General features: G+C 46.3%; 1 protein-coding gene across 1 annotated transcript in view; it reads right to left on the bottom strand.

The window, feature by feature from the left end:
- Positions 1 to 16,378, bottom strand: part of Elovl4 (ELOVL fatty acid elongase 4) — a 31,638-nt gene extending 15,260 nt beyond the window's left edge. Inside the window, exon 1 of the mRNA XM_052715495.1 lies at positions 15,964 to 16,378. Within this exon, the coding sequence (XP_052571455.1) occupies positions 15,964 to 16,063 (100 nt within the window). The 5' untranslated portion in view covers positions 16,064 to 16,378. The remainder of the gene's footprint in view (positions 1 to 15,963) is intronic.
- Between the last annotated feature and the right edge of the window lie 584 nt (positions 16,379 to 16,962).

Here is a 16,962-nt window from a genome sequence, read left to right on the forward strand (position 1 = left end):
AAGGGAGGCCGAGACACAGCTGAGAAGCCAGATGACGACAGGAAACGACGGGAAGCATCCAGGACACAGTGTGCCAGTGGATGACTGAGCTCCAGCACCGGCCCTGCCACTGTGCACAGGACTCCAGGGCACAACCCACTTCATCTCCTTCATCTCTAAACAGGGGAGGGAGGAGGTGAAGCCGATTAGGGATCCTCCAGCTTTACTGAAACAACAAGCTCCAGGAGTTGACATGCACACGGACGCTTTGGTCTGTGCTGCCGTCCATTTCCAGGGACATTGCACTTTCTGCGAAGCTTCAACTGAGGCCTGGGATTCTCCACGTTCTCATGTGCATTCTCATGTTCTCATGAACATAAAGGCAGGAAATTCAATCCAAAGGAGCGGATTGAATTTCCTGCCTTTATGTTCAATATGTCCTTCCTTGAGTGCTTGGCCTGGAACTGAAGATTATCTTACCTCAACTTCTTGGGTTTGGAATGAGAGGCATGCGTCATCATGCCTCACCCTTGAAGGTTATAATGGTTTCCATTTGTAACAACATATTTACTGTTTCATGAAGCTCATGTCAAGCTACACTGACCTGTTCACATGTGTCAGTATGGACAATAATCACAGAATTTTACCTCTGCTGAAAAGTCATACATAGTTACTCAACCATGTTGTCAAAACTTCCAAAGTGTTGTTAACTGTTTAAAAAACAAGGGCATGCCCATCTGAAATGAGTATTTATTTATTTGTTTATCGAGACAGGGTCTCACTACATAGCCCTGGCTATCCTGGAACTCCCTATTGAGTAGGATGGCCTTGAATTCACAGAGTTCCACCTGCCTCTACCTCTACCTAGTGCTAGAATTAGAAATGTGTGCTACCATGCCCAGAAAATGAGCTTTCTTGAACACACAATCGACACATTTTTGTTTCTAATTTGATCTATACCTTCTGATCAGACAGCACTGAATCCAGGCTACCCGATTTGTAACTACTGTGTGTGTCAGGGGGGCGGGGGTGAAGATCACTCGGTCGCTGACCTATGGAAGTTCATCATTTATTGGAGGAAGGGGCAGACTTGACTTGAAAACTCAACTGCTCTGCAGCAGGATGAGAGTCCACGTTGAGCAACAGGACAGGAAAGTGGACAAGACAGGGCTCAATGACAGACATCTGAACTTTCACTCAACGAACAAAAATATGCCAGGCAGATGGGTAGGCAAAGTGGTCCCGTTTCAGAGAAGGGAATTAGAGAAACTGACCCGGAGTTGATTGACAAGCCCCTGGTAGCAGTGAAAGGCAGACTGCAGGGGAAGGGGATTGTCAGAGGCATGGAAACCAAGTCAGGTCCACCTCCACTGGAGACATAGGAGCAAGTGCTGTTTAACGTATTGGCTCCCGGACCCACCCCAGGTTCTGAACGGACACCTCTGCAGCTGGGTCCCAACCCAGACTACAGGGCTTCCACGGATTCTGACATGGCTCTGGAATGCGTGAGGTGATGAAATCCCAGGATCCAGGCATGGCTCATTGCTCTGGTCAGGAGACAGCAGGAAGGTCACAGGACAATTTCTATAGATCTGGGGACAGTTATAGATGTGAGAGGGGGGATGAGAAGCAAAGCTTAGGATTCCTGACATATTTATGGCCAGGTGGCAGCTGAGAAAGCCAGGACAGTGTAGACTATGCCAGCAAGAAGAGCAGGTCTAGGAGGAAATGAGCAGGAAACGCTAAACATCCTTGTATAATGTACATTCCTGTGTAATGTACATCACTGTGTGAGACGCATCCCTGTGTGAGGTACATCCCTGTGTAATGTACATCCCTGTGTAATGTACATCCCTGTGTAATGTACATCCCTGTGTAATGTACATCCCTGTGTAATGTACATCCCTGTGTAATGTACATCCCTGTGTGAGGTACATCCCTGTGTGAGGTACATCCCTGTGTGAGGTGCATCCCTGTGTGAGGCGCATCCCTGTGTGAGGTACATCCCTGTGTGAGGTACATCCCTGTGTAATGTACATCCCTGTGTAATGTACATCCCTGTGTGAGGTACATCCCTGTGTGAGGTACATCCCTGTGTGAGGTGCATCCCTGTGTAATGTACATCCCTGTGTGATGTACATCCCTGTGTAATGTACATCCCTGTGTGAGGTACATCCCTGTGTGAGGTGCATCCCTGTGTAATGTACATCCCTGTGTGAGGTACATCCCTGTGTAATGTACATCCCTGTGTGAGGTGCATCCCTGTGTAATGTACATCCCTGTGTAATGTACATCCCTGTGTGAGGTACATCCCTGTGTGAGGTACATCCCTGTGTGAGGCGCATCCCTGTGTGAGGTACATCCCTGTGTGAGGTGCATCCCTGTGTAATGTACATCCCTGTGTGAGGTACATCCCTGTGTGAGGCGCATCCCTGTGTGAGGCACATCTCTGTGTGAGGTACATCCCTGTGTAATGTGCATCCCTGTGTGAGGTACATCCCTGTGTGAGGTACATCCCTGTGTAATGTACATCCCTGTGTGAGGTACATCCCTGTGTGAGGTACATCCCTGTGTGAGGTACATCCCTGTGTGAGGTACATCCCTGTGTAATGTACATCCCTGTGTGAGGTACATCCCTGTGTGAGGTACATCCCTGTGTGAGGTGCATCCCTGTGTGAGGTACATCCCTGTGTAATGTACATCCCTGTGTGAGGTACATCCCTGTGTAATGTACATCCCTGTGTGAGGTGGATCCCTGTGTAATGTACATCCCTGTGTGAGGTACATCCCTGTGTAATGTACATCCCTGTGTGAGGTGCATCCCTGTGTGAGGTACATCCCTGTGTAATGTACATCCCTGTGTGAGGTACATCCCTGTGTAATGTACATCCCTGTGTGAGGTACATCCCTGTGTGAGGTACATCCCTGTGTGAGGTACATCCCTGTGTGAGGTACATCCCTGTGTAATGTACATCCCTGTGTAATGTACATCCCTGTGTAATGTACATCCCTGTGTAATGTACATCCCTGTGTGAGGTACATCCCTGTGTAATGTACATCCCTGTGTAATGTACATCCCTGTGTAATGTACATCCCTGTGTGAGGTACATCCCTGTGTGAGGTACATCCCTGTGTGAGGTACATCCCTGTGTAATGTACATCCCTGTGTGAGGTACATCCCTGTGTGAGGTACATCCCTGTGTAATGTACATCCCTGTGTGAGGTACATCCCTGTGTGAGGTACATCCCTGTGTAATGTACATCCCTGTGTAATGTACATCCCTGTGTGAGGTACATCCCTGTGTAATGTACATTCCTGTGTAATGTACATCCCTGTGTAATGTACATCCCTGTGTAATGTACATCCCTGTGTGAGGTCCCTAGGTGGGGCGGCCAGGAGGCTCTAGAGTTGCAGAGGAATTTCCAAGGCAAGAGACAGGGGAGGAGTCACATCAGAGCTTAAGGCCACAAGCAAGTGCACAGAGAATGAGAAAAAGATCCTAGAATAAAGGTCTGTGCCTGGAGTTACCAGGGGGAGGGGGTGTAAAGGCAGCACACTGGGCAGGGAGGCAGGGGAGAGAAAACAGCCAGACTGGGAATCAGCTGTGCCCTCCCTCTGTCCTTCCCTTCTTTCTTTGAGGAACTCGCTACCATAAGAGCTGACTCAAGAACTTAAGTGTTCCCGGCCCACAGGGATCACAGTGTCCCTCTTTCCTTTCCAATGCACCTGCTCTCTCCCCCTGCAAATCTTCATAGGGTTGCCTGACATCGAAACCGTGTGGTCCCCTCCCCTCACAAGTCCTTGGTATCTTCCGGGGCTTTTTGTCTGCTTCCTCTAGCTCACCAGATCACTAGCATTAGAATCCTCACTAGGCAGCCAGCCGAGAGACTCCCCAGCCTCATGGGTGATCATAGCACTGGAAGAGTTAAGTTGTGTGTGTGTGTGTGTGTGTGTGTGTGTGTGTGTGTGTGTGTGTGTGCGTGCGTGCGTGTGTGTGTGTGTGTGTGTGTGTGTGTGTGTGTGTGTGTGTTTAGAGTCTGACACGGTGTAGTCAGCAACAGCACTGACAATAACCACTAAGTTTTCCTTCCTTACTACATTAGAATTAAACCAAATTCAAGACAAAGGAACAATGATAATTAAATCAGGAAGAGTTCACACTGGGAAGGCAAGGGTATTTCTAACCTATATACTGAGAAGATACGATGTCTTCCGGTTCACTCTTAACTCGCTCTCACTAGCTTAACATTTGCAAACGTTACTTACTTGCTGTTGTGTATAAATGGTAAGTGTGTGAGTGCAGGCATGCACATATGCCATGCCGTGTGTGTGGAGGTCTGAGGACAACCTCTGAGGTCAATTCTCCCCTTCCACATTTATCCATGAGTTCTGGGGATTGAACTCAGGTTGCCTGCCTTCACAGAAAGCCCCTTTACCTGCTGAGCCATCCTGCCAGTGCCCACTAGCTTAATTTTCAAGTTATGCTAAAAAGCTATTTTCAAAATCTTTTTTAAAGGCAACATAAAACTATCTTAATGAAGAATAAAATACTAATCCAATGGCTCTTAAGTAGCTCAATAACCTCTGCTTCCAAACAAGTAACTACAATGAATCCTTAGGAACCTCTAACAGGTCTACTTTGTGTGTGTGTGTATGTGTGTGTGTGTGTGTGTGTGTGTGTGTGTGTGTGTGTGTGTGTGTGTGTCTGTGTGTCTGTCTGTCTCAGGATTTCCACTAGCCAAAATGAACTTCCTTTCTAGTAAAATTCTACTATCACATCCCAGAAAACAAAGTATTAGTAAAATTAAACATTTTTAGAATATCCATATTCCTAGAATCTATGGAACCAATGCTGCAATGAGGAAAGAGTCTTGGGTGATACCCTGGGAAGACTCGCAGAATAGAGGAGCACAAAATTTGGGCAAAAGATAAGACTCACATCCAGAAGAACTGGATCCCAGGGTGTGCCACACACCCATAGTCCCAGATTCAGAGGGCTGTGGCAGGGATGGGGGGACGTGCTGGATTACAGGCGTGCTCCCCCATTTATTTGATTTTCAAATTAATAACTTAAGCTCATTTAATGCTTCTATTTTTCTACAGTATTTAAACAGTGTGAGACTGCAGAGGAAAGCAGCAATATTCTACTCCTTCTCTATTAAAGTGTGATCCATATACCAGTCAAATTCCAGTCACCTGGAACTGGTAGGAAACAGAATCTCATGCCTTGGCCAGGAGCATTAACTCAGAATCCACATCATGCACCAAAAAAAAAATGGATTTGGTTCTTGAGTCTACCTGGAAAAATCAGCCACTTCTCTTTTCTTCTAACAGCATCTATATCTGTTGTGATCTGGCATCATCAAAAGAAGAACACAAGTCTAATGACCACTAACCAGACTAGCTTTGGGAGTTTATTCAAGACGTCAGAACAATGTCCTCAGGGGAACTCTCAAAACACTCCATCCTTCATCAATAACTACAACCGATAGCTGCAGATCAGCTCACTCTATGGACCAGGCTGGCTTCAGACTCATGGACCTCAGCCTGCCACTGCCTTGCAGAGTGCCAGGCTTAAACGCGTGTGTGCTACCTACCACTCCCAGCTGAGCTCCTTTCTTAAAAACATCCATTTCCACTAATATTCTAAGCTGTAATGCTGATTGTCAACTTCTCTTTACACAAAACAAAAGCTACGTGTCACTATACAGAATCACAGGCATGTTGGAATTACCCCCTGAAGGCTGATTTCAAGGTCTTGTGTCTCCCTCTACCTCTTACTAATCAACAATCTCCTCTCTCTGTGATGGAGAGTAAACACAGTGTCCCCTGAAGGCCCTCTTCTAGTCTCTGCCCTCACACAGGATGTTCAATGTACAAAGTCAGCCACGTAAGGCAGAACCTAGGAAGGGACTTTCAAGACTTGGACAGAATAGGACAGGTACCTGAGAGGCACTCAAGAAAGTGAGGATGGGTTCTGCATTGGGGGCTGAGGTGGGACTGAGGATCCTCAGAACCATCTTCCCCTTCCATAGGAGGAACTTCTGTTTTAACTCTCATGCACTCAGGAGTGGGGATGGGGAAATACACCCTGTGGACCAGCATTGAGGGGAAGGCAGCCTTCACAAAGCACAGTGGTAGACGCAGACCTAGGTGGGAACACACAGGAGGGGGGGCAGAGCCATGAGCAGGCAGAGAGGAAGGGATCCTCTGCCAGCAAGAGAACAACGGGTAGGTTGAGTATCTGGTGACAGGAGGGAGCAGATGGCCTCAGAGTAGCTCAGACTGGTCTACTAACTCAGCTGTGTAACAGTCACCAGAGCGGGGGGGGGGGGGGGGGGGGGGGGGGATATGGGAGAAAGAAGGTAAACAGCAGAGAGAAAAGCGTTTTGGTTGTGAGTCTAGACAGAGATCATAATAAAAGTGAAAGGAGAGAAAAGCATGCAGTTCTCTGCAACAGACAGGAAAGGAGGCTTTGGAAGCTACAAAGGAAAAAAAAAAAAAGGCTAAGGGAAAGCAGTTGGTTCCGTGTGAGATACAAGCTAGCAGCTGCTCAGACTGAGTTTTAACTTGGGAGGGGTTAAGTGAAGTGTAAGACCCAGGGGAAAGTCCATTTCCTCCCTGAGATGAGGCTAACAATTGCACCCAACCAAAAGAACCTAAGTAATAAATGTGATAGAGGAGGGATGGGTAGGGGAACTGTGGTTGGTACGTAAAATGAATAAAAAATGTTTTAAAAAATGTAAAAATAAATAAACAAACAGATAAATAAAGTCAAAGCGCTGGCTACAGTGCCTGGTGCTCGGGAAACAGCCAATCATCACTCAGTACCCGTGGTACATGGCGAGGTGGGCAATGGTGTGTGATAACAGTGAAACTATCCTAGGAAGAGAGCCTCCTTCTGCCCCCATTCTGTGACTCGAGTCCTGTGGTTCTAAGCTTTCCTTCCTCTCTAGACAGTTCAATGTAAAGGGATGCTGTGAAGATGGGATATACGGGACTACGAAGCACTACTGCAGCCTCTCAGACTCCACGGATGGCGGTGAGCTTCGTTTGCTCAGTTTTAAAAGTCTGACTCATAGTTTAAAAGCTAGCACAGCCGAGAAAGCCAGTTCAAGAGAAAGGGAAATGTGCAGTGGGGAAAATATTTACATCCACAGAGAGGTCTGAAAGACGACATGATGCTGTGTATCCTAGAAGTCAAGAGCAGAAGGCAGCAGTCCCCTCCTTTCCCTGTTTCATGAACTCTTAGTCTGGGGGTTACCCGTCCAAATGTCACACAGCGCTGCCAATGATCTCAAAGCTTTAAGAAAATCACAATGATGCTTCCCAGTTGTTAAGGGGCTCGTAGCATTTGCATCTATGTGTGCATGTGTGTCTGCATGTGCGTAGTGTGAGCGTGGGGTGGGGCACTTCAGCTTCAACGGTTCTAGAAACTGACTATCCACTGGGCAAAATACCATCCCATCCTGAACTTTCACTAACAGTAGTTGGTAGCTCTTGGCAAACAAGTTCACAATCATTCTGAATATAATTTTTAACAGCTCTAACTACTCCATCTTATGGAAGACAACTTCATCTCAGAGTACATGTCTCATATCTTAAATATATATTCTCATATGTAGTGTCAGCATATACATTTATCTAAGAAAATATCACTTTTTAGTTTATTTTTAAAAATATGTATGCATATATGTCTGTACACCACACGCATGGCTGATGCCTACAGAGACCAGAAGCAGGGCACTGGATCCCCTGGAACTGGAATTACAGATGGTTGTGAGATGCCATGTAAGTGCTAGGAATTGAACCTCAGCCCTTGCAACTGCTGAGCATTTTCAGCCCCTAGTTTAATTTCATACACTAGACCTAATAGTAACGTTGAGCATTCTAGCTGTTTGTTGTTGCTGTCTGTGATTTTGGTCACATTTAGTATCTTACAAGAATGTCAGTTTACTAATGCTATACAGGTAAGGTAGTAACAAAGACAGATTAACTACAATGATGCACAGGTAAAAGGCATGGAAACTTCTTTCTTGGCTAGTGTGATGACGTCAACAGCATCAGGCTGTGTCCGGACAGCACATTATCTCATTTCCACGAACCTTGGGGGCTTGTAAGCATATGGAAGGAAATAAAATGTTTCAGGCCAGTCTTCCAGCGTTGCTGTACGACTAAAGCAACATGCAAAGCCAAACTTTCTGCTTCCTTGCTTGCTGCTTGCTGGCCAAGCAGGTACTTCTTCAAGTCAGTCAACACCTTTGTATTCCCTTTATAAAAGCCATTTTACATTAAGCTGACAAAAACAACAACAACAAAAACCATCATTTGTTTCACCAACCAATACTGAAGAAAGGTCAGGTTTAGGAATGCCATTATATTAATTTTATAGTATGTGGAACTCTTGCTCATGTTTTATTAGCTTCTATTAATTATACATAATAATGGGTTTCATTTTGATGCTTTTATACTTGCATACAATATTCTTTAATCACAGTCCCCCATTCCCTTTCTCATCCCTACTTCTCACTTCCACAGACCCTCATCCACTTTCATAATGTCTCTTTTTTTTTTTTGGTGTCCCAGTGAACTTTCCTGAGTGTGAGAATTTACCGTGATAATTGTGTTAAGTGTGTACCCGGCGTTAGCAAGCGTACTCGTAATGATGGACAGCCAGTCCCCGCAAGTAGTTTCACATTGTAAAAGGGAAACTTCCTACCTCTTCAGACACCAGTTCCCCAGCCAGTTCCTTCTCTTTCCAGGCCCTGGCAAGCACTGTTTTAATTCCTATTTCTATTAACTACTTTAGAAAGCTCATGTGAGTGGGATGAACATCTCTGTCCTGTTGTGTTGGAGCTCCTTAGAGGCATCCACATGTAAAATACTCTTTTATCTCCATGCTACATGCTGCGTTCATCAGCTCACTCATCAGTGGACATATTCCAGTTGCTCCTACCTCAGCTATGATGCAATGCAACCATCAACAAGGACTGGCCAGAAGGTGAAATGCATTAGCACACATATGTGTGCCTGAGCTTGCACTTGACAAATCAAAATGAAAACAGAAATGCTTATTCCTTCAAACGTTCCAGGTCAGAATCACAAAACTGGGTATTTTCTAAAGAAAAATAAGGATGGATAAAAATCTTGAGTTTAGACAAATAATATTTAAGTTATTGTTCTAGGGAAGATGAAAATTTGATAAACAGTGGATTACACAGAGGATGTGACAATACATGCCATGTACTCTATAGTTCAATTTTCATATGGTGCAGGTAACAAGAGACCTGGGGATGAGTAGATGGCAGTGGCTAGGGAGCACTTGCTGCTCTTGAAGAGGAACTGAGATTTCCAGCACCTACATGGGTAGCTCACAACCACTTGTGACTCCACCTCCAAGGGCTCTGATTCCCTCTTCTGGCTCCCAAAGGTTCGTTCTCTCTCTCTCTCTCTCTCTCTCTCACACACACACACACACACACACACACACACACACACACACACACACACGCTCATAAGTAAAAATAAATTAAATCCTTAAGAAAAGGGACACAAAGAAACACTGATAAGTTGCCCAGCCTACACAAGGAGCCATCTTCAGAAGCGGCACACCACATGATAAGAACACAACATAATTGAGATCACTTTATACTTTTTTGTCACTGCCCCTGTTTTTAGTAAATTAGTTCATTCATGGTTATTCAAGGACTACTGAGATAATTAAATAGCTATGACGATGTTGTGCCACACACAGTGCTGTTTCAGGTAGCTGCCCAGTGCCTCTACCCTTTCCCTATTCCTCTCCTTGGCTCTTGCAGAATAGGCAAGACAAGGCAAAAATGACTAATTACAAATCCACTATTTTTACTAATTGAGAGGTATTAAAAGGGTTTTGGAGAACACTTAAATCATAAAAAAGATTTTCAGAGTAATAATTGACATATGTGTCTTTGAAATTGACCTCTCTATTCAAAGAACAGAAAAGTAGCATCTGTACAGAACTATGGATCCAGCTGGGCATGATGATGCATGCCTTTCATCCCAGGACTCAGGAGGCAGAGGTAGACAGATCTCTGTGAGTTAGAGGCCAGCGAGGTCTACATAACAGAAATATGGGACCAGGAAGATCCAAAAAGATTATTTTCTAATTTAATCCTCAGAATTTACAGATGAAAATGCTGAGGGTTGAGGTGACAGGGACTTGTCCAAACTCTCACACTCAGTAGCAGTAGCCTTGTGACTGAAGCCGGGACACCTGAACCCCAGCCCTACCCTCGACTCCCATATCACAATGTTTCTGCATGTACAATGAGAAGACATGATTGACTATCTGACTATGTATCTCTGTTATGTGCTACTAAATGATTTGATAGTCGATTCATTAGATTTAGTGGACACCAACTGAAATTATGATTGATAAAGATAATTGTAAAAAAAAAAACTTTCTGCGGGGCTGGGAATAAAACTCAATGGTAGAATGCTTGCTTAGCATGTATGAGGTCTAAAGTTCAATTCCAAGCCCGCCCCCCACCCACACATACACAAGAGGAGGTGGGAGGGCACCTTTTGGTAATTTAGTGTCATCTAAAACTGTATTAGCTCATTTCACTAATCAAAATTATATGAGATTGCCAGGTATGGTGGTACCTGACTGAGATAGGAGAATCACAGGGTCAAAGACTGAACCAGAGCAGTGAGACTCTCTTTCAATAATGGAAAACAAAGCTAGATTAAGGGGATTGTCTTCTGCCACTTGTGTGAGAGCAAGAGGGAGATTCTCTAGGGCATGTTGAGGGGGAAACCATAAAATGAGGAGGCAGATCATAAGGATGATTTATATAATTCAGGACTAAAGTCATAAAAAAGAATGGCTCAAGGTAACAGAAAAGCAATTGCTAAAGACAGGGTTTCATGTCAATGGACCCACAGTTGCTCCAGCCCGCCATGTAGGTAATGGTTTGGGAAGCAGAGCTATATGGTATCTAGAGAGGTGAGCAGAGGAAGACGAGCAAGGGAATGCTGTCAGGAGAAAGCGAGATGGGCAGGCATTCCATTTACTGGAGGACCAGGGGCTTAACCAAGCTGGCTAGAGCTACAGGCCTGTGGGTAGAGAAATACAGCCAGGGCACAACAGAAAGCTAATCCAGAAGCTATGTATATCCCTCCTTCTCATTTCTAAGTTCAAAACCCATATGATTTTTAAATAACAGACTCTGATACAGAAAAAGCTCGGCTTATTTTATAGGTGGAATGTGGTAATACCTGGAAAAAAAGAGGCACTGAAAGTGAGGAATGATGAAATTCATTAAATAACTCCTGTCTGCGTGGAAACATATCCTTAACTCTAGAGTCATGGCTCAGATGAAAAACCATACTCATGTTAAATCATTCACAGGCGACATTATTACATGACTTAAGGAAAAACGAAACACTGAATGTTCAAAACGATGACCCAGTACTTTGTCCCTTACAAGACCACAAAACCATTGTCCAAGACCTGTCACCCTGTCACCCTAATTGAAAGACTCTAACAACATAAAACTATCCTGAAACCAGTCTCAGAACTGCCCCGTTTGCCCCGCCAGGATCTGTCCACGAGGGGTGTTTTGCTATAAGCTGTGGATGGAGAAGGTACAGGAATATCAGCCATTTAAGTCCAAGGGTGTACTCTATCAAGTCAGACTGTGGTAAAGGAAAAATATCAACCTACCAATCCCCCTAAAGCTGTGTGAGCCCCCCAGAAGCTTCAAGGAGGCTATGAGACAAGACTTCAAGAACAACACTGGCCAGGGGAGAGTCTAGAGCTGGCCATATTCCACACACTTGTTGTCATGCTATTGTACAAGCCCATAATCACAGTACTTGGGAGGTGAACACATAAAGATCTTGAGGCTAGCCTTAGCTACACTGTAAGTTCAGAGCTGGTCTGGTTCACATATCAAGACTATACTGCAACCCCAATCCCTTGCAAAGACAGAGGTGGAGAGAGAGAGAGAGAGAGAGAGAGAGAGAGAGAGAGAGAGAGAGAGAGAGAGAGAGAGGTATCAGATGTCCAGAACTTAAAATGTCTGTTCTAATATGTGTGTGTGTGTGTGTGTGTGTGTGTGTGTGTGTGTGTGTGTGTGTGTGTACATACACATATACATATTTCCCAGGCTAATCCAAACACAAAACTTACTTTAGAAATTAACACAGATGAAAACTACACATTAACTATGTCAAATGAAATGAATATCAACACGCTGTACAACACTGAAAACCTGTATTCCTCCTCTGGAGCCTGGCAAGCCATAGGATAAACCTCCTCTGACTCCAGTTTACGAAGGCTGAATTAAGCATCCCCTCCCACAGCAGGCTTAAATGATTCACTGGTCCTTTCGCAGCCCCAGTTTCCCTGGTTCAGTTCCCAGCTCAGCCCCTGCGCCCTTTGCTTTTGGCACCTTTGCCCTAGTCTACCAACTCAAACATTTTTCTGACTGTTCCCATCAGCTCACTCCCTGCCAGGGTAAGGAACCTGTGGGAAATTGATAAATGCTCATAAAACAGAGCCAGTTAGTCTGCTGCTTTCGCCATTCACGACTGACACATAGGGTGGGGGACAAGAGATAACAGCAGAGAAGAACTCTTCTGATTGTCCCGAGGCCCTCAAACCAGGATTTCAAGGGGGACAGAATAGCAGTGATTCCCCTAGACTTCCTACGTTTGTGGCTAATGGCCTCTATCTCTGATCTGTATTCTGCATGGCAAGTACATGTGCAATAAAGAACTAGATGTGACCTAAGTGCATTTGCTTATACAGTACAAGCTTGGCTTCTGAAGTCTCTCATATCTTATAGGAAACACCCTCCCTCCTATACGCCACTCATCTCGTCCCCTTTGCTTTCTGCCTCTTGCAAAGTGAATTCAAGAGGCCGGCTGCTTATATTCTAACTTCAATGACACATAAACAAGTACCCATGATCTACGAAGTAACTAAGCACCCAGAAGTAAAAGGGCAGCAACGCATAAAGTGAACAATGTAGCACTTAACAGAGGGGTAGACTGTTTAGATGTGTCAGTTTAAAGTTTTGTATATGAGTTTAATTAGTTACACTTTTTGAGTCTAATCATTTTCACACATTCAGAGTCAGAGAAGAAAAAAACAAATGCAAAGGCATCAGAGCTGTAACTCCAAGACGGGCAACTGGAGTGACGTTTCCCATCAGTCCATGATCTCCTCCAATATAAATGACAGTAACTTTCCTGTTGCATGCATCTAAATGCTTAGTTTAGGACATTCAAGCTTATTTGTACTGGTTTTTCTTAAGGACAGTCTTTTAAATCTTAAATTTCCACATATAAAGTGTTAATGATACAATAAGAGTGACACTGTTCCTGTGAGCACAGAAATTCGTGGTTTGCTAGATAAATGCTGCTGAAAAGCCCAGTGTGTAGACCTCCCTGTGGCCGTGTTTTACTAAAACACATCAACTGAGAGAAGAGTTCGAAATTATATTTTACCAGGAGCTATTTGTTCTAAGCAAGAATGTCTGTCAGACAGACTCTACAAACCCGCGACCTTCTTATTACAACAACGCAAACACAGAACTCCTTTACTTGAGCTCGTGTAGGAACTTCAGGAAGAGGAAAAGCCCGAGGAACTAGTAAAAGGAAAAGAAACCAGCATACACACACCTACAGTGAGGGACTCAGGGCATGGCGCCTAGCTCAGCTTGCTCTTCCTGAATAATGGCAGCCTTTCATCAGACTCCGCACCATTTCTCAAGAGCATCCCTGTCTCCCACCCATTTTTATTTCCCTCTTTCCAAACATCTGACTCATGCACTTTTCTTCAACATCACTGGATATGCCTCCCTTCCTACTCTGTTGCCCCCTTAGCCAGACTTCCAATATTCATGGCAGAAATAAATGTTCTTGGAAGGGGGGCAATGGGACCTGGTTCCCAGAAGGAATATGGAGCACATGGAAGTGTAAGGGAAGCACAGGAGCTCCCGATGTGAAAGCAAAACAAACACACACACACACAAACAAAAAAGCCTGAACAATGGTCCTCCTTATGCTGCAGCAAGGCCAAACAGACTCTAGCCACTGAGCCTCTGGTGGGTTAAGGAGCACCTCCGTCTGCACTAGGCAGCTCATTACAGAAGCAAGGAAGCAGTCTCAGGTTTCGTAAGTGGATAGTCAAGAGCATGGATGAATATCTTCCCACTGACCTGCTAGTAAGAGGTCACTTGAGTGTCCCTGTGTCTACTCATTTCTCAAGCCTGGTCCATGAAAGTTTACTATTTTATAGGTCCCTCAAAGCATATGAGCAAGCTTTCACTTGAGTGGACACACAAAACTTCCAACTCCATTCACGATCTTTTTCGCTGAACCACTACAGGAAGCTCTGCTCTAGCTCTGCTCTCAACTTTTCTTTCTGAGGCTTGGGAGATGAGAACGCTCCAGGATAGGAAGGAGCTGAGAGACAGGACTGGGAACTCCTAGGTGTGGCTCTGGTGGCAAGGCAGCTGGAGGACCTCAACCATGTTGTCACCTGCCAGCGAGTATGTCTGATGTTCAGCTCTGCACAATTGTGTAAGGGGATGCTCTGATGCAATGTTCAGAGCAGTATCACAGAGATGAAGGGAAGGGTGCTTCTTCCCCAGGTACTGCAGGTATCAGTGTGATAGCCTCAAAGAAAAACTCAAGAAAGAAATGTCCCATTTCAACTGTCTTTAAGCCATCTCCAGCTGTGATGCTTGGGAACTATTGCTGCCTCTCCTAGTGTCAAATTTGTGATCTCCTGAGAAATATCGTGCTTTTCTAAACAAGTCAATGAAGCCTCCACGTCCAAAAAAAAAAAAAAAAAAAAACGTTTGTCTCATACAGAAACAATTCCAGCAAGCATTTTGTCCACAGCATATACCTCAAATGTCACACTGTATTCATGCTATAACACACTGTCTCATTTGCCCTAGCAACAAACACAAAAACTACAAAAGAAACTTTTCATTTCTAAAGAGGACAGCTATCCTAACCTATATTGCTAACATCCTCCGCTGCCAGGATACAAAGTCACACTGCAAAAGGGCAACAAAAATTTACACCATAAAACCATTCCTAGAATCCTTTCAACTTGATGCTTAAGATTTTGAAAACTTTTTAACAGCAACAAAGCAAATGAAGAAATGGTAAAACGTGAACATTTATGTTACAATCACTTCTCCTAGGAAAACTCCGTAAGTCACCCAAACGACAGTCCTGCCCCACAAACTGAACAGTTAAGGGGAAAGTTCGCTAATTTCAGTATGCTGTACTTATGCAGGCTTCTGGGCCAACCTCTAGGTGCTGCTGCGGAGACCCCCTTCTCAATGACTGCCTTCCTCCCCCTCCCCGTGAGGGCACTGCACTGCGCAAAGCCATCACCATCAGTCGCCTAACAGATTTGCTACTGGGGAGCCACAAAAACTAACGTTTTTCGGAGAGCTAACTAATGATATTTTACTTTTCGGTTGAAGTTATACTACAGAGAGGTTAGCTAAATGGAGGAATATATGAGCATTTTGTCAAATCCTTCAAGAAACTCAAATAGCAGAGTCAGGTACAATCGGAGCCCTCCTCTGTTTCCAGGCCTCTCTTTCTACAAGGAGTGTCAGTACATAAGAGAGTATGAGGCAAGCTTGGGAAACGAGGGCGTCAGGGCGCGGTGGTTCCTTGGCTGCACCCGCAGCATCTGATAAGTCAGCTCCTGCATCCGCGAAGCTGATGAGATGGGGAAAGTGGGGGGAGGGAGGAGGACGCCTTAACGTTCGCATCTGATTAACCAGTGCACAACCGCGGCGCCCGCGCCCCATCTGCGGGGACCCGGGCGCCCCAACAGACTCAGGGCGCCGGGTGCGGGGCGCAGGGCCTTGCCTGGCGCTGAGGCCGGGGACTGACGTCTGCGTCGTGGGCAGCCCGCAGAGCACCCATCGAGGATGGGTGAGGCCCCTTGCCTGTACCTGCGATGGACCACGTCCAGCGGTAGAACTCCACGGTGTCGTTGAGCGCGGTGGACATCGCGTTCAGGACACTGGCGGGCTCGGAGTCCAGCAGCCCCATCGTGGCGCGGAGAGGTGCGAGCCGCGGCGAGAAGAGAGGCCCCGAAGGACGGTGGGCGGCTGCAGCGGGGACCCTGCTGGCAGCGGCGTCTCCTCCTCCTCCCGGTGCGGCGGCTGGGGATGCAGGCGACGAGCAGCGGAGAGCAGCGGCGACAAGAAGGCGGAGGGCGGCGGCGGAGGAGGAGGAGGAGGAGGAGGAGGAGGACCCGCCGCGAGCGCCCAGCGCTGCTCCTCTCTGTCGCCGCACGCTGCAGCAGCTCCAATCCCCTCGCCCTCATCACGTGGCCGCGCGGGGCGGGGCGTCGCCTCCTCTCGCCCCGGGCGCGGGGATGCTGCGGTCGCGAGTGGTGGCCGGTCTGCGCAGGCGCACTAAGGCCGCCCCCCCCCCCCCGCCCCGGCCGCCACCCGGGCCGCGAGAGCGCCGGAGGGGGACACCTCGTACCCAGTCCACCTCCCCGCGTCTGTGTCCTCCTTTCCTGCTCGCCCACGGTTACCTCTGCTCCGCCGGATGCATCGTGAGAAACTGGACCGAAAAGAAGGGGAGTTTGTGGACAAACATGAGTGGGCGAGGCGTTTCTGGTCCCTGCCTGTCATTCACCTCCAATTTCACTTGTGCTTTTTGCTGTCTTCGCCTTTGGCACGTGCTTGTCACCCAGACAAGGAAATGCCCGGCGGTTTCACTCTAAAGGAATGTCATTTGTCTTCATGCAGCGGCTGTGGCAGTAGTCCGTGGTCATCCCCTAAATACATTAGCGTATAGTTATACCCTTGCGTGTACTGCAACAGTGGACTCCACGTACATGGACCCATCTAAGCAATGTGATTGTGCCGAATTAGGCTACTGGTAGTTCAGAGGAGAGGGAGCCGTAAGAATAGGTTGAGAAGTCAGCTTGGTCAGTC

This window comes from Peromyscus californicus, unplaced genomic scaffold, assembly GCF_007827085.1.
Source record: "Peromyscus californicus insignis strain IS unplaced genomic scaffold, ASM782708v3 Scaffold_11__1_contigs__length_118956290, whole genome shotgun sequence".
Taxonomy (NCBI): Eukaryota; Metazoa; Chordata; class Mammalia; order Rodentia; family Cricetidae; genus Peromyscus; species Peromyscus californicus.